Source organism: Lethenteron reissneri, chromosome 20 (assembly GCF_015708825.2).
Source record: "Lethenteron reissneri isolate LAM-NWPU_2019-01 chromosome 20, ASM1570882v1, whole genome shotgun sequence".
Lineage (NCBI taxonomy): Eukaryota > Metazoa > Chordata > Hyperoartia > Petromyzontiformes > Petromyzontidae > Lethenteron > Lethenteron reissneri.
In genome coordinates, this window is record NC_083798.1 from 16,374,320 (window position 1) to 16,395,186 (window position 20,867).

Genomic DNA, 20,867 nt, shown 5'->3' on the forward strand with positions numbered 1-20,867 from the left:
ACAACTAAGTACATATATTATTCGGCAATGCTGATTACATAAGAAAATAATTACTATTACTAACGTAATTGTGCTCACAGGAATCTGGCATACTTTTAAAATAAGTTGCAATAACAATTTCATGACCATCTCGGATTTTTTCTACTTGAAACATTCATTGCAAAATGTACATTCCCGTCACAACGTTTGAATCAAAACAAAACCTCCACCTTTCAGGTGGTGGGGCAAGTGTGTTACCAGCGTGATGTTTGAACCCCGCGTGCATCGGTTTAACGCCTTGGCACAGGGGTCTGGTTTCACAATGAGACACTCTAATAAGCCCCCCCCCCCCCTCCTGTGCCTCCCACCCCCCTGTGCCCCCCCAGACCCCCCCCCCCCAACCCCGAAGCGTACCACCATCTTGTTGCGGATGAAGGTGCCCTGGTAGACGATGCCATGCTGCGTGATACAGAGCCCATTCCCGTGCCGCGTGTCGTCCTCCCACGTGCCCATGTACTTCTCGCCCCTGCACGTGCCAGCCACACGGGCAAAGTCGCATTCGCTCGTCTCTGTCGCCCCCTAGTGCACACTCGTGTGCTCAAACACAGGTCAAGTTGATTTTGTATAACCAGTTGGGTTTGCTACAGTGGCATGGGGCATGGGACAGACCCAGGTGTTATGGGTTAACGGAGATGCAAAACCAGTGTTTTAGTCACACATACAAACACAAAAATCCCCCGAATAACCATAAAAAAATGTTTGTGCATGAGGAGGTGGTGTGGCCAGGACCACACCCAGGCACTTGTGTCTCCCCATTGTTGATGTTTACACACGTCACCAGGTACTCATTTCAATGCAAGCAGACTTAAGGATGGCCGAGGACCAGATCAAATAATCACAACTGATGTTAGCCGTTTGCAGGAATCGAACTCGGGTCGCTGGTTGGCAGCGCAGCGCGTCGACCACAACATTGCCGCTCCCCTACACGGATATGCCCAAGGCATGTGCGTGCGCCGTTGGTTCGTGATGGACAGACCTGCTCACATTCTCGTAGACGCCGTAGCCGGCCCTCTTGCCGGAGGCCCAATGCCCCACGTAGACACCGCCGGCGTGTTCCCCCTTGCTGCTCAGCAGCATTCCGTGGCCGTGTCGTACACCGTCCATGAGGTAGCCCTCGTACACCTCCCCATCCGTGTGTCTGCATGCCCACACATACACACATACTGTATATCCAATGACACCCCCCACCCCTCCCGCCCCGTTGGGGAAAATGCTGTTAGAGAGCACCTATGAAAGCCACCATGGTGTACAGAGGAGTGGTGTCGCTAGCATGACAAACCACTGCCTTTGACTTCCTTATGCTGATGTATACTTATTTTAACGCTGAACAGACCTAAAGGCGGCCGAGGATTGGTTCTGCTGTCACTCGCCATTGATGTTAGCTATGGCCGGGAATTGAACTCCGGTTTCTCATGTACATTTAGCCTAATAGAACGACCAAGACAATGCAAACGGGACAGTAAAAACAATATAAATAAGACAAAAATAATATATCTTGACTTAAAGCTTTCGTGACTGCAGGAATTCATATTCTTTAGGTCTTTCGGTAAAGCCATGTAAAAATAATAAAAATAATAACAATGTCACCTGATGACGATTGCTTGTGTTGCGATCGAAACTACGTGGCTTTACTGAAAGACCTAAAGAATATAACATATCTTGAATTTAGTAGTAACCCCGAATCAGATAATACATCGAACAACCAGGTGGGTAAATATGTAATACTAGCTTTTTTGCCCGTCCAAGGACAGGTGTATATTGCAGTAAATCAGAAACATTCAATAGAAAAATTGTTCAGCTCCTAATTATTAATGAGGGGGGGGGGGGGAAGGTTGCACCATGTGGAGTGACGTCACCCGCTAATTGTTATTAGGGAGGGGTGCGGCATGTGGAGTGACGTCACCCCCTCATGGTGTAAATTTTTACGCGGGCATGAATATTAATGAAGGGGGGGGCCTCTTTTGCAGTTACGTCACACACGGATGTAGCACTGTGCTGCGTAGATTTATTTTTTACCGTCACTTTCTGTAAATAAACGTCATATTTGAAGCGACTTTGCGTAATAAATAATTTAATTCAGCTCGACCTTCCTCTGCGTTTGTGTAAAAATCCACCCACTCATGAATATTAATGAGGGGAGGTGGGCTTCATGTGGAGTGACGTAACGCGGGGGGGGGGGAGGCCTCATGTGGAGTGACGTAACGCGGGGGGGGGGGCCTCATGTGGAGTGACGTCACGCACGGGACGGACAGACATTTCTGGGTGATTATAGTAGGTAATGCCTCGTGCCTGACCCACCACAAATCTTGACATTTCATTTTTTAATAAGTCACAATAGCAACATTCATTCAAATGGTTAATTCAGTCGAGAATGACGGAACTTCATGAACTGAGTAACATTGTTTACATGCAAAACTACTGAGATCTGTTCATATTGACACGTGCGGTATACGCTGGACGACAAGACCCCCGTACTTGTAAAGGCCGTATCCGTTAATCTTGCCTTCTCTCCAATCCCCGCAGTACTTCTCCTTTTTCCCCGTGCTTGCGTTGACCACCGTGTACTTCCCGTACCTGCACACAGAAGCAGCAGCTCACTCGCACCCTCGCTCGCACTGGCTTTTGCAGAACTGCAACATGTGGGCGAAATTAACGACTGCCCTAACTCTAAAAGATTTACTTACACATGAACAGCCCTTTTGGTAATCCACTGCTGGATGAGGACGGTTTCCGCATGTCCATCGAGGAGGCTATCCGACCATACTTCACCACACTGGTACAGTGCGGGTTGGTAGATTTGGGGGGCATAAACATGGCAGAATTGCAGTTGCAATTGACTCTGCTGCACTGCCCTCTGCTGCCCACAATGTAGATCAACAAGCCCCGAGTTATGACGATGTATGCATGTTGAACTTCTTTCACACCATACATAACCAACTGTGCTCAATCGGAAGTACAGGGGAAGGTCACAAGTTCGCCCATCAAACCATTACCCAGGCTCAAATCTGCTTAGCTTCCAACATCTGAAAGACTGCACATTCTAAGTGATTTGGTCATAAGCCTCGGAACTACATTGCACTGAGAATGCAGCAAGACTCAAATGTTAATCATTAGCAGCGCCGGCAACGACAGGACTCACCCATGCTCAGATCCAAACTTGAAATTTCCTATATACGTCCTCCCATCAGGCCATGTCATCCTTCCCCTAAAGGGAAGAACACAACTGTTAGTACATTCCTGGAAGTGCTGCGCTAAAACTATAACACAACGTTGGACATAAAGTTGTAACTGAAAATCAACGAATATCTCTGATGTGTCAGACGTTAGTACTCTTATTGTCATGGGCAGTTCAACATGAGATTAAAGCTTTTGTTAACAAAAACAAAACTTTAAAATTGCAAAGAAATGTAGGCGGCCAGAAGGATCAGAGGTAAGCAATATTGAGCCAGCACCTCTGAGATCCTGGCTTCCAATCCAGGAGCCATCCCCTAATAAAACCAGGCTCTCAATTGTAGCCAGTTACAACTATAAACTAAACTATATTTTTTTATTTTACAAGGTAAGACCCACTCAGCTATATAGGTCTCTTTCAGAAGCGACCTGGCCACAAATGATAGCTCAACAAAGTGGCTTATCACGTGGAAATTTTACAGAAGTCAAATGCTCTAAACGCAAATGTTGATGTGCTCAGCCCCGTCAATCGATGACTGCATCAACATTTTTTTCTAAAATTTGGTTTTGCACTTAAATTTGGCTAAATTTCAGCCCTGAGCATTAAAACTATCGGTTTGACTGTTGTGTGACAGAGTTAAAGCAGAGTGTGTTGGAATGTGTGACTTCCTCTATGTAAAGGATAAAGACCACAAGTATTGTGGTGAATGCAGACGTGATTCCTTGTAAAAGGTTTCAGTTTGGTGTTTAAATATCTTAACACCTGTTTTGTTATTCTTGGTTCTTTCGGTAAAGTCACGTAGATAGAAAAAAAAATCTAAATTAAAAGCAAAAAACCCACGACGTTTCGATTGCAACACAAGAGGTCTTCTGCCAGAAAAAAAGGGGAAAACCTATTCTCAATTTCAGACAAAGCAATGAAAGCAGATCTGCCTTACCAGCCGTGGGGTTTCCCATCGCACCACTGGCCGTAGTAGTGTGCACCGCGGAGTTGGGGGAGCTTGCGGAACGTGTATCCACAATCCGTGCGTAGGGAGAGGCTCCCATGACCCCTGTGACCTGGGCTGTCCTGTGGCGATGAGCCCGAGGCTGTGCTCGAGTGCCCAAGGCTGAGCAGGCTGCCTCTCCGTGAGTTCGCTGGGCTCGGCTGACCCACACTGCCCAGGCTTTCATTCCTGGAGAGAGCCGGGCTGCCTTGGCCCGCACAGAGCAGGCTGCCCTTCCGGGAGGCCAGGCTGAGCAGGCTGGTGGCCCCTCCGATGCTGGGTTGCCCAATCGACTCACGGATGACCCTTTCGAAGGTATCTCTCCAAGTGTCCTGTGCGTCCATCACCCATCCACAACGTCCGTGATAACATCCAGGCCTATGTACTTTTTACAGCCCTTTATCAAATAACTACTGGATGAAGGCCTCTGCATGCCAAGTCAGACCCAGGGGGTTGTTTGACCATACTTCAGCAGGCTAGTCAGTGCAGGTTAGTGAATGGGGGCAGGGGCAATAATGATTCAATTTTCACTCGTCGCCACCTATTAGCCGTGGCCAGGAATCGAACTTAGGTTGCCTGTCTCATAGTCCAGTGCAAAACCACTGTGCCACCACCACTCCCCATCTATGTCATTTCCCTATTTAATGTTAAATTTATCACAGCAAATGCTTTGAGGTTTGTAAAGTTTGATAAGCTACTGCACTCATGGAAGGACAAGACGTTTGGAAACTGCTACTAGAATAAGCTATAGATTGCTGCCACGTAACAAAAACAAATTAATTTACAGTCCTTTCTTAAGCCACTGTTGGCTGAAAGACTCCCCACACAATCGGGTCATGGAGGCTGCATCACCATATTTCATCACGTTGGTCACCGTGGGTTGATGAAATAAGAGTCCTCAGGACTGATTCGGTTCGCACTCATCACTGGTATTAGCCATGGCCTGGCATCAAACTCAGGTGACCTGGTGCAGAGTGCAGTGTGCACTGCTCCTACCATACCACTGCCCCATTACCACCACTGCCGATCCATCAATTAATTCATATTATATAAGAATCCCTTGAGACAAAATATATCTTTGTCGTAGGACAATGCTCTTGTAAATGGCACATGGCACACTGCATAACGATAAATAAATTACGAGCCATGCTGGAATGTACCCTGTTCAAAGCTGTTGAAGATGCCAGATGCAGCTCTTCTTCAGGAGTGTAGACCCTTAGGCCATACCTGAAAAAAACACAAAGAGCCACAGGCAATGCACGAGGGTGATAGCAGGGAATCTGTCATTAAAATGCTAAGATGCCATTTAGTTATTCACGCTATTCATGAGCTTTATTGCCTGGGACAAGCATGGCTTAACCCTTTAATCTCAAGAAAACCATAAGCATTCTAAGTTCATCCGAGTGCATGCCTGCATGTGGAAAACGCATCCGATTGAACGGTCATTGTGAGACGCAAGCTCTCCAATGTATTTATGGGCATACTGTCCCCGATGTTTCACTTCAAGTACCAAGAGCTTCTTCATATTCAGTTCCTGAAGAAGCTCCCAACACATGGTGCGAAAGGTTGAACATCATGCCGAACAACACGCGGTACAGCGAACACCGATGAGCTGTACTACAGCACCAGCGCGAAAACCGGGACACTGAATGAACGTACACATTTTGGTTGTTGTCGTTGAGCGTTTCCACCCATATGGTCGAAACACAGTAGACGGTTTGTGTGGCGCCCTGCACACGGCACATCAAATGGCATGTGAGAGATGGAACAGACGCGGAATTCACAGTCTCAAATCAGTCATAGGCTGGCCTGTGTTAGTCTAACGAGAAACACCTGTGGGAAACTGCAAACGCATGCTTGTGCAACGTCCCACAGAGAATAATGCCTGACTGTTGGGTATTAAACCGATCACTTTGTCTTCACCCTGAGCAATGTGAGCATTGCGCAATAAAAATATATTTATATTATGATCACGTATCATGTTCCGCTTCAGTGAACCTATACATAAAATATGAAGTTGATTAAAGCAGGGATTTTTTTTTTTTACCAATACTGAGTGGAAACAAATATCTTGACAATTTAACCAAGTGGTCTTCTTAAGGATGTATATATTAATGAATGACCTCTTCTCTATAATTGCTAGTACTGTACAGGCAAAGTAACTTGATAAAGTGCTATGGTGCGGCACTGTGCTTGTTCAAATCCACCAAATACAATCAAACACACTTCCATCGCTAGGCATTCATGCGCAGGCAAAAGCAGCGACACTGTCGGGCCTTGGTCAGTGCTGCACACAGCAGACAACTCTCCATCCCACCTTTGTGTGCAGGAAGATGTCGTTAAAGAGGATGTAGCGATGTGTGGCGAATCGAGAGGTCTTGACAGGCGATAGCGGAAGCGAGATGCTGTCCTTGATGACCCGACGAGTGGGCACGCACAGGTTCTCCTGGAAAAAGTTGATGTTGCGTTAATGCAGCCACCTTCTTAAACAACCCCGCAGTGTTCAAATTACTGGTCGTTAAGGACAAGTGCAGGGAACATTATTTATTTGACATATGCATTGAACGATCATTTGAAAACAGCAGACTGCATTTATCAATATTTAGGATTATGATTTGCATTCATAGGGTGCTTAAATGCATTGCAACTCATCTCATCTCAACCATTTCAATTCCCTGCTGCAAGTCTAGCCAGGGGGATCATCCCCGATGGAAATTGTCCCTGTGTGGCACAAAGTCAGAACACACATTTTCCATACCAGGCTCTTGCTGGTCTTATGAAGCCAGAACTCCCTGGTGCTGTACGCTTGTTCGATAAGGTTCTTGACATCATTGTAGAAGGTGTCCCACTTCAGGCTCACGGCCTTTGCCCACTCATACTGCGGTGACTCCTGCACAAACACGGCCCCGTCCGATCACCCACGTCACTCTCGCCATCCAAAACCAAGCTGATCCACGCATTCCGTAAGAGCGAGCGTGAGCAGGGAGCGTGTGAGTCAAGACGACGAACCATGGGGAAGCACGTAAGCAGGCAGGTGGCGAACATGGAGTAGTTCTGCATGTGGGTGGCTGGGGCCATGAGTATGCAGTAAAGTGTCTCCACCACGCCCTGGCTGCTGCCGAGGGTCTCCATGAGCTGCGCCAGCTCCCAAACTTTCTTCTCTTGTTGCCGATAGTAGCTGCTGTTGAGACGACAAGCAACAAAAGGTAAAATTCCTTCTGTACAGACTTAAGACTGTTGGAGCAAGTTCTGTTTGCGAGCACCTAAGAAGGCCGCCATGGCGCATAGCACCTGTAAGTATAACAATGAAAGGTTATAGGATAACTGTCCCAATCAACAGAATAGTGAAGTGAACATTGCATACCTGTTGCTGTTGATGCTTTCTAAACCCCTAATGACCAACAGGTTAGTCAACGCTGAAAAATACCTGCAGAAAATAAAGGTGATTAGGTTTCATTGCATAACACATGAGTATTTTCAGTCACATTATTATACAACTTCACACTGCTACGGACTTGTAAATTCCTGTGAATGTGATTAGCATAATACATGACACACAATGCTGTATTCAAAATAAAGCAACACGTTGAGTCTGTGCTTGATGTTGATATCCTTCTCAGAAGAATAATCTTGTCAGACTGGATTTATATTTAGATGTTATTTGGTGCGGCTGTGTTGGCAGTGATGCACTCGCGCACGAGCACCACTGCCAATAACACTGTGGTCTTAAAAGTTAAAATTAATAGGCACGATTCTGGCAATGGTTCTTCTTCATAGAAACGTCAATGACATATGCATGTTATATGTATGTACATACGTAATTCATTTTATCACTTCAGCTAACAAATCTCCTTATATACCTGCTTAAATGAGGGTGGGTTTTCACCCAATTCCACTAATGGCCCTGGGTCAGTGGTGAAAATTCCACATTCCTATGACAGGCACTAGTCTCTTCAAGGAAATATAATTGCCCAAATGAGTACTTCTCACAATCCAGCACTCCTTTGATCAACTGCATGAGATTAACACGAGTCCCCGTCGATCGTCAACGACACATGACGGTGGCATGGCCGAGTGGTAGTGCGTTTGCCGCTAGTTGCAGAAGTTCATAGTTTGAGCCCAGCAACTGCCTTGGTAAGTAGTGTGGGTAATTATAGATTTGAAGCTTTCGTGACAGCAAGGATTCATATTCTTAGGTTTTTTCGGTAAAGTCACGTAGGTAAAACATCAAAATTAATGAAAATAAAATAAAATAAAAATCACGACGTTTCGGAGGCAACACAAGTCTCCGTCATCAGGTGGGACTGTCACAGCCGGATTAGCTGCATCAAGTGAGGCAGGGATTCAAGATGTAATCCCTTAAAAGCGAGTTGAGGGGGGAGGAGAGGGGGGGGGGAGCTCATCAGAATGTGGTAGCCAATGAATGGAACGTATCGGGAGGGAGGGGGGCGGGGCTCATTAATTTTGATGTTTTACCTACGTGACTTTACCGAAAAAACCTAAGAATAGTATGGGTAACATAAATCAAAGAGAATGCAGTCCTTGACAGTGGACATGAAAGTTCTGGTCAGGTTATATGGCAATGTGTGTGTGGTTAAAATCTTCCAAGTAAAAATATTTATATCCATATCCTGAAATTACTTAATAAAAAAAAAACAATTGCAACATCGGCTCGTACCGTCACACTAATGGCCACTGGCCGACCAGTGGTAGGTTCAGCTTATGCTGCACAGGGACAGCCACCACCGGTGATCACCTTGACTACAACAGGACGTTTGAACGAATGAGAGAAGATGCGACGCAAGGTGCTTTTGGGTTTCCGGGGCATTTAAGTGCCCCGGTGTGCAATGCAAACCCTAAAGCTACCCTCATCTTACTCTGAATAGGCGTCCTGAATGGCAGTCTGCTCCGTCACCACATGCACGCTCCGGATGTGCACGTGACCCGCAAAGGGGTCCTCCGTGGCCGAGGTCGATCGGCCTAATGGCGACGACGTCATGGGCTGCGGAGAGCTGGACGACACCTCCGAGGTGCCGGGCCGGGCGGAGGCCTTGAGGCTGGAGGCCATGGCGGAGAGCGCGTTCTCCAGCATGGACACGAGCGAGCTGAATCGGCTGAGCAGCAGCTGGACGGACGTGGCCACGGCAGGTGGCAGCGTGCGGTCTAGCCCACCTGCGGGCAAGGACACGAGCACGAGCACACCAGAAATGCGACCGCTTTTCGTGACGGTTGATCGTAGTTCCGAATTTCACATTATCTTCATGAACAAAAATAACCACCGAATGAAATGTCCCTTTACCACATACAGGTACATGTATGTGTTTCAAAACAGTGACAATATTTACATTGTGCAGAGTATGGAGATTCGAACACCTGAAGATTTGTTTATTCAGCTGTAAAGCCATTTATACATATTACTGATGGTCAGGATGACTTAACACGTAGAGTTTCGCGACCAATATCATCCATAATATTTTTTTTGGGTTAGATCGCGTAAATATAAATGTGTCGTTAAACCCGCCACCACCTGACACAGCCAATTAGTAAGGTTTGTCATGTAAACAGAGCATGCCAATTCGTTACTGGTACAGCAACACCGGTGTGTTGGAGAGCAAATCTACAACATCTACAATCTTAGTACTTTTTGGATAGTAAATATTGTGGATTTGCTCTCCAAAAGAAAACTGTCTCTGGTGTGGACCAATCAGTTTCAAGGACAATGCATATATTATCAGAGTATGTTTTTTGTTTGCATTCTGACCACAAGCATTGTGGTTAATGCAGACGTGATTCCTTGTAAAAGGTTTCAGTTTGGTGTTTTAACATCTTAACACAACTGTTTTGTTGCCAGAAGAAAGGGGAAAAACCTATTATCATATTTTGGTACTGGCAAAGGAGGTCCCATGATGTAGAGAACTACAAAACCCATTACCAATATAAACATTTCAAGAGTTAACAAACAGTGTAACAATTTTAAACGTAACTTTTATTCCAATAGGGAACATTTTGCTGTGATATCCTCAAGGCCCTTTCGTATTTATCGTGAGAAGAAAGGCCGGTGGCCAGGTACCACTTTGGGTTGGCAGGGGACAACTGCATGTGACAGAGCATTAGCAAAGCACAAAGTCCAGCATGGACAGCACACAAATTCATTATTTTAAACACAGTTGCTGAGCATAGGTCCAGAGGCGCAGCATGTCAAGTGGCCAGCAACAAACAGCACCATCGAAAGTTGCAATAGATAGCGGTTAACACGTATTTGTTGTAATGATGGTCCCACGGACAACATTCACCTTCTTGCAGCAGAGGATGGAAGACGACATCCTTCATGCGGCCGAGAACTTGCACGTAGTCCCTCTCGCTCTTGAAGAATTCATGCAGCAGCTGCGAGTACGGCGGAGGTGCAGTCTGCAGGGCGAGCACCAGGCTCTGCTCACCGCCCGCCTGCACCTGGGTCACCTGCAGCTTCTGTGATTGAGTCACATCAGTGGCATTCCGTGTCAAGAGGATGACTGCACTCGGCTCAATGGGCTCTTCCCTCCCACGACAATAGCACTGTAAAACTTACAAGCCACGGTGATGTTCAGTTGATGCAGTGAGATGAGCCAATGCAGCCTGAAAATTACATCCTGTCCTTGGTTAAAACAGTTGCAGGATTTACATATGGCAATAAAATCATGCAATAAGCTGGATTATATAACTGTTCCCCACATATGCAGCTGCTTTGGGAAATAATGAAATTGTAGAATGGAAACCGACAGGTAGAATTCTTCAAGAGCGAGGTAGACCTTGTTTGTGTCTTCAAGTTTGTTCAGGTTGGCTGCTTTTCAATAAAGTCACGAATAGCAACAACTTTCGAATACAGATTTGGGCAGAATGCGATTATCTTTACAAGAATTGTAGGAGGACACACCCCTCCCACCCGAGCGTTATGCACAGACGGAGCTAACGCATGAATTATTTCAACCTCAGTTGCAAAGTATTAAAAATGAGGTCATGTTAAGTATCGTATTTCTACATCTACCCCTCTTGCTGCTGCTGCTGTTGCTGCTGTTGCTGCTGTTGCCGCCACCGCCACCACCTACCTGATTAGGCAGGGGCAAATGGACGATTGGAGGACCCTGCATTTCGTCCGCCCCGGAGCCGTGCCCCGCCAGGCGGCTACAGTAGTACACACGGCTGTCGTAGGAATCCTCGCGGTTGATCGCAAACAGCGAGTGCTCCTCCGCCGCTGCCACGTCCAGCACCTCGCCGGCCGGCAGAGTCTGTCGCGCACACGGGGGAGCGACGTAGAGGAGCACAACGGGAAACGTGTTGTCGTGTTGTTATAAATACATTGATTACGCATTGATGCAATCCAATATGGGAAAATAGCAACGAACCCTGCAATCTGAATTTTATTTTCAACTATTGGCCGACATCGGCGGTGAGTGATATCCAAACCAGCTTCTGAGCACCACCGCCTGACCAACCCACGCTGTCCGGCCTTGCAAAGTAAGGTTGAATAACCCCCCTGTCTGAGACGGTGTGGAGAGGCCCTCCTCGTTCACAAGTGGATTGACAAACACCTGTGTTTGTCTTCTTGTTTCTTTCGGTAAAGTCACGTAGAAGGGAAGTAATAAAATAATAAAAATAAAACATAATAAAACAATTCTCACGACGTTTCGGCTACAACGCAAGCAGCCGTCTTCAGGTGAAGAATGAGACACTACCAAACTAGGAGCTTATATATAAGCTGCATTGGGGGTTGAAGAGCGCCTTAACAAAAAGAATGTGCATGTTAAGGCGCTCTTCAACCCCCAATGCAGCTTATATATAAGCTCCTAGTTTGGTAGTGTCTCATTCTTCACCTGAAGACGGCTGCTTGCGTTGTAGCCGAAACGTCGTGAGAATTGTTTTATTATGTTTTATTTTTATTATTTTATTACTTCCCTTCTACGTGACTTTACCGAAAGAAACAAGAAGATGAATCCCTGCAGTCACGAAAGCTTTAAATCGAAATTTAACCTGTGTTTGTGTCTGCGAAGTTTAGTTGTTTTATTTGTGCCACGGGTACCTCCAGTAGGTGCGGCGTCAGACAGCGCAGCTTGTCGTGCCCCAGCTGTCCACTGCGGTTCCTGCCCCAGCTGTACACCTGCATCCAACATCACACCGCCCATAGGGCACAATTTACAAGTACACTAATGCCCAGTGCCGAAAGTGTTCAAATATCTAAGGACAAATTAAATGTGTATATCTTCTATTAGTATAATGAATTAAATTTGTCAAAATATGTTTCATGGAGATAAAGAGTTTCAATAAAGATTGAGGTCAAAGCTGAAATGTAAAAAAAAAATTCCTCTCTACAATTCACATTTCACACAAGCTTTTGATTTGCAGCTATGTAACAAAATGTTCACCAACTTGTAAAATAATAAAACGTTTATTCGATAATCAAGTTCACAAAGTTCAAAAGCAACAATCAGAGTAAATGAGATGTTACCTTTGAGGTGCTGGTAAGTGCGAGGGAGTGGAAGTCTCCTGCCGCCAATTTGATGATCTCTTCACCAACCAAACTCTGAATACACTGAGGCATCAGCCTTCACAATGACAGTTTCAATACAAACACATACACACCCCGTACAGTGCATCGTCATTCACGGTGTGATGATAGCTACCGTGTAAAACATTCGCCGGTTTCTGAACAGCTACGACACATCCAAAAACACAGGCCGTAAACCGATACTTCACAAATAACTGTCCCATACCTACAGTCTATAAACAGTACATGAACCGCTAATCCTTGCCTGGTTTACTCTTGTTCATTAACTTTGGATCTGTTTTTATAGGGCAGAGTTGTGCCGTTTTCTGTGTGACCCAACTCCCTACACAGCACTTGCGCCTGTGGTGTCTGTTTATTTTTATTTGAGCTCCTGCGAGGGGTGTCCTCTGCGCTTGTTCTGAACACGCCAGGCACATGGGGGGACATGCCTCAACTACTTTACCGTGAAGCCTGCATAGATCAGTCGGTGCACCGTATAATCAGCTCAATAATCTTCCCTGGGAAACGCACGACAAATATGGTGCGCGCATATAGAATGTCTGCCAATCTGGCTTTATTCCACATGGAAGGTGCACCCGGTCTGGCTTTACAGTGCGCTGGTGTATGCTATAAACGGCACCCGCCATGCTCTCTCAATAAACAAAATGCCAGAGTTACACGTGCGCACACACACCATGCTTCTCTCGGGAACAAGAAAAGCATGTTCATGTGTGCAGGATAACCACGTTCACAACTATGGTGACATTTTTACGAGCACCACAGTTTGTGCACGTGTAATTACGCAAGTCAACAACTCTGAAGCCTTTTGTACAGGATTATCCATTCATCCCCGACTACAATAACTTGGACATAGATTGAAAATGAAGCATTGTATTTAAAAGCCTCTATACATCTCCCACCAATCGCAACACATGTATTCAATCATGGAGCTATGGCTTTCACGACATTCAATCAGCTATAAATGGATCGGCCTGTATTTCAAGTGTAAACAGCTCGAAGCAGCAGCAACCATTATTTTCAAACACCACAAATGCTATCGTCTGCCAGCACAACAGGTGCGCCCCCCCCCCGTCAGTCCACGACGAGTGCGTGTCTCACGCCCCCGAGCCGCATCCCACCTGGAGAGGGTGTCTCCGAGTCCCAGCTGCCCGTCCTGGCCGTCCCCCCAGCTCCACACCTCGAGGCGCTGCCGGCGGGGCTGGGTGCTCGTCGTCTGCCACCCTCCCTCCCAGTTCACAGTAGTGCTCGTGGCGCTAGGCGGGCTCTCACCGGCGCTCGCCGCACCACCGCCCGCCGCGAAGCCTGGCAACAGCGTTGGCAAATCGTGTAAACCGTACAAACCGCTTCACACAATGCGCCGCGTCGTTCGTTTTACGAGTTACACAAATGTGGTCAGGCAGTGAACGAAACAGTTATCATTCAGTTAATGAAAGCAATCGGTCTAACATTTCCCTAACATTTAAAAGTTTCTGGATAAAATAAAGTCTAAATTAAATTGGTGTTTTTAAACTGAATGCTTGCCAATGCTTTCCAACTAGGTTGAAATGTTTCCGAAATAGTTATATCCAAATAACAAATACGTATTATAAAGTGCTGTTTCTTTTAGGAACTCAGCCGAAATTAAAAAAATGCCAAATTAATCAAACCATTTCCCAAAGATGGACAAAAAAAACAAGCACCAAAAGGACCTGCTTCGGAATTCTAGGCCTGCTGCCAGCCGAGGTGCACACGCCCTCCCCGTCAAAGCAGCTGCGCCCCATCGTCTCATTGTGGTCTACAGACCATAGCACTATTAAAGATGATCCAATATGGAAACGCAACCTTGTGCAGCTTAAATATACAGTACGCTCCAAGCCTGGTGGTGTTTCATTCAGACGCTGTCTTCCCGACAGACCTGTTCTTCACCTGAAGACGGCTGCTTGCGTTGTGACTGAAACGTCGTGAGAATTATTTTATTATGTTTTATTTTTATTATTTTATTATTAACCTTCTACGTGACTTTACCGAAAGAACCAAGAAGATTTACCTTGTGCTATTAGGGACTTGCCCACAAAAAGCGCCAAGTATATCATCAGGTCGCCTTGCTCCCTACCCGGCAGAGCCACTACCTGAATCGCACTGTCTCATCGCAGATACACTGCTTTTTGTGCACTTGGCACGAGCACTAGCAGTATTATCGCTAATTAAATACATCAGAGGACAAACACGTGTGGGATATCATTACTGAAGCCATGCACATTTGAAACTAATTGTGTTACAATAATATGACTGTTGACGATCCACCGACGTTATAAAACTTACCATGATCAAGCTCTGGTTTAAATTCTTTGGTGTTGCGATTGTGCCCGAGCTGGTTCGTGTCGATGCTCGCAGAATTTCTGCACTCCTCTGCTTGTGCACCTGTCCTCGAGGCCGCTGCGCATTCTGCCGGAATTGCTGGCCTAACCGCGGGGTTATCGGGGGTGACCTGCAGCACATTCATTCCCCTACCCTTCAAGCTCTGACTCCGTGGCACCTCTGGCTGCCTTCCCATTGTCTCCTTCCTCCTGGTGCTCCTGTGGCGAAAGCGCCTGATGTGCTCGTACACAGGAGACATCTGCTTCTCGGAGACGCTGTCACTCGAGAGAAAGTGCTCAGTGGATGAGTCCAGTGCTTCGGAATCGAACGCAAACACAGAGTTCGCCGGTGCTACAGCCGGACTCACTTTCTTCTTCTGTGAAAGATGCCGGACGCACCTCATCACCGCGACTTTGCCAACTTCTGAGACCTCTTGGTCAGCTTCATCAACATCGGCCACGTTGACTTTTTTCGGGTTCACATTATGAAGAGGCTCATGGATATTTTTCTCAATGTTCAAATCATCGTCATCAGATAACCAGATATTAGTGTCAATTTTCAAATCATTCATTTTGAAACTATCCTCGAAAGAACTTGACAGGTCATCGCTCACAAATGTCTTAAGGCGCATTCCTCTATCGCTACGATTTGAATTTTTACGATCCTCTTTGGCCCTGTCTTCAATGCGAATGGAAATCCCTTCCAGCGCATCCTCAGTTAAACTCATCCACTCACCGCTTGCAGTAAAATTGTCACTACCAGCCGTCACGTTTCTTGACAGCACGGGTTGCGCCGCAGGCGGCTGAGCAAGCCCTGGTGCATGGTTCTCATGGAGCACCTCCACGAGGGCCAGGTTGTGCAAGGCTCCACACACGAGCTGCCTCACCTTCACCCCCACAAAGTGCTCAATTCTCCGCGGCTGGTACTGAATGCGGCTTGCGGAAGCGGCCGGCGGGTCGGCGGTGGCGGCGTGGCATAGCTGCGAGCTGTTCCCCCAGCCCCACATCTCGTCAGACGTCTGCGACCAGGCCAAGGTGTGCGTGTGCCCGCATGCCAGCAGGGAGACGTGCAGGCGTCCCCTGGAGCCGGCACAATTCCGGGGCGATGCGGACGGCTGCACGGCTGCCCCAGACGCGTCGGGGTCCCTGTTGGGCTCGAACGCCACGAGGGTAGGTCCCTGCACCTCCTCGGTGTCCCTCACCGCACACTGGCCGTGCAAATTGCTGCCCCACATGTACACGTCGCCCAAGCTGCCGACAGCCCCACTGTGACGGGCTCCGGCGGCAATGTACACCACCTCCACTCCCGCCAGTCCCATCTCCCGACGGGGCTCCTGCGCAAAGACATACGCTTGGTCCTGCCAGGGCTGCTGGCCAAAGCTGTACACGGCACCATCTGCAACGCAAAGGCATGGCCTGATTACGGTGAATGAGCAACTGTTATTTATTCCAGGTCATGCTCTTGGATTTTATTGCAGGATAATTGTATTGATCATTATCGTCATCTGTCTGCCGGGGTCTGTCATCTGTCTCGTCGATTGTGTTTTGGCCCAGATAAATCATAATCTGCTTAGCACACTGGAATGTAGCCCAGAAAGCGATAGGAAATGCAGAAATGTCTTATAAATTCTACGGGTGTCCATTGTCTCCATTTAAAAAAAAAATTCACCCAAGCTAAAACTGCCGAGTAAGAATATTGTAAACACACGCAACTAACATGCATCTGATTTGTTTCAGTTCATGCTCTTGGATAAATGGTAACACTGTATAGAACATGATGATCATCATCTGTGCCTATCGTGTTTTGGCTCAGAGAAACCATACGTCGCTCATACCACTGGAGTGTAACTCAGACACTGTAAAAAATACGCATAATTAGTCAAGTGTTGTAGGCTGTGGACAAAAGGGAGACATCAAGTTAATGTGTACATATTAATTTGTTACATCTTCTCGTGTTTTACATGTACAGCTCTTTGTCAATCCACTGTTGGATGAGGGCCACCCAATGCCGCATGGATCATGGGGGTTATTTGACTCCAGTTCAACATGCTGGTCAGTGCAGCTCATACCAGTTATATTACCGAGCCGCCAAATAATATCCACCAGCTGCAAATGTCCTGAAATGCGACTACTGCACAATGCATGTAGCTAAATATTTCACACTGACTAGACGAGTAAACTCCGTGTGCTCACATCACCCCGCCAGTTCTGTGTTCGTGTGTAGCGACTGAGATTGTCACTGTGTTTGTGCCGGGCTTACGAAGCCACGGCGGATAATGTGTTGATATGTGTAGCCCGCTTACGGAGTGTAGTACCAGCCCTAGCGGGGCATGGGTGAGCGCTGGTCAGCGCGGAGGCACCGCGAGCAGTGTGCGGTGCGGGCTCCCGGTGAGGGAGCGAGAGGGAGCGTCAGCCAGCCAGGGTAACATTGGGGCATGATACGCTGGTTGACCTGCTGACACGTGACCGGATGATATTGGAGGGGGGCCACTGGGCGGTCACGTGGTCTAAAAGAGCTCTCGGGAGCCTTCGAGAAAGAGCGAGAGATCTGGAAGGTGGGCGGGGCGGAGCCAGCCCCAGCCCAGGGGGATATAACGGGGCCCGTGATGAGCTCGAGGTTCTTCGTGTGCTGGTGTGAAGAAGATCCACGTCGGGGAGAAGAAGCCTCTAGCCACGCGGTCCGGGACCCAGCTTGTGGTCCGGGCCGGGATAGCAAAAACGTGTCTAGTTCTACGGTAGCGTGGTTAGATGGGCATTCAATACCCGAGTGTAGATTGTGTAACGTTATGTTGAAGTTGCTAAATAAAGTGTTTCTCCCAAGACAATGTCTGCAACTCAGTTGGACTCACTACACGTGCACATGTGCAGCTCATTATCGATTCACTGCTAGATGAAGGTCACCCAATGCTGCATGGGTCATGAGTTATGCATTTTTGAACCCGTCCATAACCGACCCACAACCAACTAAATGTTTGACACCACGCACTTATCACAAAAAAGCATCAATGCACAATGATGTCAACATTTTCTGCCTACCCAAGCAGAACACAGCCCTGATATATGGGGCTCAAACACGGTACGTGCCTCACACTGAGTAACTCACCGCGAGTGAGGAGCAGGGTATGCGACCAGCCCAGTGCAGCTTGCACCACCGGTTTGCCGGACAGAGATTTCAGCAGCCTCGGCACCATGAAGGGCCCTGGTCCCTCCCACACCACAGCCAATCCATGCTGCTCCTCCACATCCTCACTTGCAGGGGGTAAAGAAAGCAGAGTAGGGCCAACAGCATAAGCAGCTGAGAAGCGGCAAGTGTTGGAGTCTTCCATTGGAAAGTGGGAAAGATGGGACTACATCAATAGATTATTGATTCTGTGCGAGGTTTTGGGTGTCTTCCCAGGCAGGTACTCTGTGGTTTTCTCTCACATGCTAAATACCTTGGATAATCGATTATCTGGCTGCTTCGGGGGGAAGCGGGCGCCAGATTATCAAAGACGCCGGATAATCACCTCGTTATTTAAAATAGCTTATTTTTGCACGTTCTTGTATAACATGTTTTTAGGTGTTGTGTATATGTATTTTGTGTTTTAAAAATGCGTTTACTATATGAAATAAACATATGAATAGACGAAAAAATATCTGCATTAAAAAGTTACTGTATTTACTGTACCGTACTTACCACTCCAATCTCGAAGACTCTGCATGGGGTGATGTACATACTATGCTCTTGTTTCAACAACATGTTATGGGCGATCGCCGGACTGGTACAGCCCTTGAAGCGGTTTTGCCGGATTGGCCTGGGAACGCCGGATAATGTTGGACGCCGGATAATAAGCGATGATCAACTGTACTTGTTAAAAAAAAATTGTCGAGACATTCCTATGCAGCGCTCTCCTATAAAGTGTTGAGACTCAGCATGGCTCTCATTAGGTCAAGAATTGGTATTATTATTGTTATTATTAAAGGTCACGTTTGCATGCACAAGCATCGTATTTATATAACCTCAGGTGTGGTTTTGATATGCATTCCTTGAAATTTTCATCTAAAAACACTGCCGGCCAGAGTGGAGATGTTCATGTTATTTTAGAACAGTTTTTTATCAACGAATTGCTTGATGTAAACCTCCACCTCATGCCATGTCAGTCATGGAGTTATTTTACCATAAAATGCATACATGCACAGCAGTGCAGGTTGGTGAATGGGGGTGCCCAGGACCAGTTCAAATCTCTCACCACCGATGTTAGCCTTGGCCAAGAATAAAACTGGGTTTCTGGGTTCACGGTGCAGCGCACTAGCCATTGTGCCACTGCGCCACCGCTCAAACAACATAATCTTGGCAACACACCTGGAGGGAAAATTACATGAAGGAATCTCTTGGGATAGTGAAGGCAGCATGCTGGGGCATGTCCAGGGAGTTCAAATAGGCGGTGAGTGTTTGGGCATATACATTCTCTGCATCTTCCATTGGGCGGTCCATAGTCCCCATTTACAACCACAAACAGGTTTTTCCCCATGCCAAATGTGAGCACACCACAGCAAGCATCATGCATGATTATCTCATAATCAACTACTCCCTCCCATTGGCACCTGCGGTTAGGAATGTGGAAAATCCAATTTATCAGCAGACTTCTTTTGTTGGGTCTAAACAAAGCAGAAGCACAAGTCTTGTGCATGTATATTGTCCCATAAAGATCACTGTTGTGTAAATGGCCACAGTCTCTGGTCGCATGTTCTTACCCATCTGCGCTGGCAAAATCTTCCATCCTCCGTGATGTTCAGGCCAAATGCTTGCTCCCAACGGTCTTAATCGCAGCCCATGAGTATATTATGATTGCCTAAACCAAAGACAAGCGACGTTATTATACAGCATAAATGTGGCTTCAGTTGCTATCGGTGAAAGAGGAAAGTAATGCAGTCAGCCAAAAATGTTAAAATCATTATTATCATTACAAAATCATGCATAAAGAATGTACCCTTCCTTGATGATCAAATGACAGTGGACAGACTGTTTAATAATTCCACGACCAAATTTGCACGATTTTTCAATTGGATCACGGCAAAATATTACGCAGCAATGCTCACAATGTGCGCAGTAAAAACACAATCGGTGACACGAGTCAAATTATCAAAGCGATCAAGATGTCGTAAACTCCTGTGTATGTTTTTGACATTTGTAGCTGCACATTTCTCCAACGTGTTTTCAGGTTGTACCGCATGTTTTCGGCATGATGTTTCGAGGTTCAACCAAATTCAGTTACGGAAGAAGCTCCCACTCGCAACACATGCAGCAAAACGTAAGATACCATGAAGGACAAAATAAGCAAGCACGTGTTCATGACACACACAATCATTTTGCAACCTCCGATTAGCACGGTTGGCTCTGCACGGTGTGAAAGAAGTTGTTCAACACACAATCATCCATTAGGTATAGAGTACAGTTAGTGGTATGCAGTGTATTTACACCACTATTACAAAAAACGCCAATGCAGCTTAATATGTAAGTTTGTCAAATAACACACTTATCCACGGCAGACACCAAACCTGTTATGGTGTTATGGCCATTAGAGAGCACGTCTGAAGCTGAACACACTTGCCACAACAAGCACGTTCGTTCCTGCCTCCCCACAATTAATAACGCATTAAGTTGCGCCCTTCATCAAAAAATTCGCTTCTGGGCCTCCACTCTTCATGCTGGTTTCACAACAGTCACTGGCAACTACCCATCCACACACTTTCAAAGCCTCGCCCACTGCTGTACAAATACACACGGTATTTGCATTAAAACACACACACACA

The 20,867-nt window shown here is 46.7% G+C and overlaps 1 protein-coding gene across 4 annotated transcripts in view; it reads right to left on the reverse strand.

Annotated features, from left to right (window-relative positions):
- LOC133344875 (alsin-like) overlaps positions 1 to 20,867 on the reverse strand; it is a 40,425-nt gene that overhangs the window by 13,450 nt on the left and 6,108 nt on the right. For 3 of the 4 annotated variants that reach the window (XM_061555156.1, XM_061555158.1, XM_061555160.1), the window contains exons 2-21: positions 19,809 to 19,906; positions 18,178 to 18,323; positions 15,040 to 16,470; positions 13,857 to 14,040; positions 12,679 to 12,775; positions 12,253 to 12,330; positions 11,282 to 11,461; positions 10,490 to 10,664; positions 9,074 to 9,368; positions 7,561 to 7,623; positions 7,206 to 7,377; positions 6,955 to 7,086; positions 6,514 to 6,642; positions 5,856 to 5,926; positions 5,357 to 5,423; positions 4,149 to 4,528; positions 3,179 to 3,244; positions 2,515 to 2,613; positions 1,016 to 1,177; positions 394 to 505 (exon numbers count right to left, since the gene is read on the reverse strand). In XM_061555156.1, the coding sequence (XP_061411140.1) occupies positions 394 to 505; positions 1,016 to 1,177; positions 2,515 to 2,613; positions 3,179 to 3,244; positions 4,149 to 4,528; positions 5,357 to 5,423; positions 5,856 to 5,926; positions 6,514 to 6,642; positions 6,955 to 7,086; positions 7,206 to 7,377; positions 7,561 to 7,623; positions 9,074 to 9,368; positions 10,490 to 10,664; positions 11,282 to 11,461; positions 12,253 to 12,330; positions 12,679 to 12,775; positions 13,857 to 14,040; positions 15,040 to 16,470; positions 18,178 to 18,323; positions 19,809 to 19,834 (4,065 nt within the window). In that variant the 5' untranslated portion in view covers positions 19,835 to 19,906. The remainder of the gene's footprint in view (positions 1 to 393; positions 506 to 1,015; positions 1,178 to 2,514; positions 2,614 to 3,178; positions 3,245 to 4,148; positions 4,529 to 5,356; positions 5,424 to 5,855; positions 5,927 to 6,513; positions 6,643 to 6,954; positions 7,087 to 7,205; positions 7,378 to 7,560; positions 7,624 to 9,073; positions 9,369 to 10,489; positions 10,665 to 11,281; positions 11,462 to 12,252; positions 12,331 to 12,678; positions 12,776 to 13,856; positions 14,041 to 15,039; positions 16,471 to 18,177; positions 18,324 to 19,808; positions 19,907 to 20,867) is intronic. The other variant, XM_061555159.1, reaches the window with a different exon arrangement.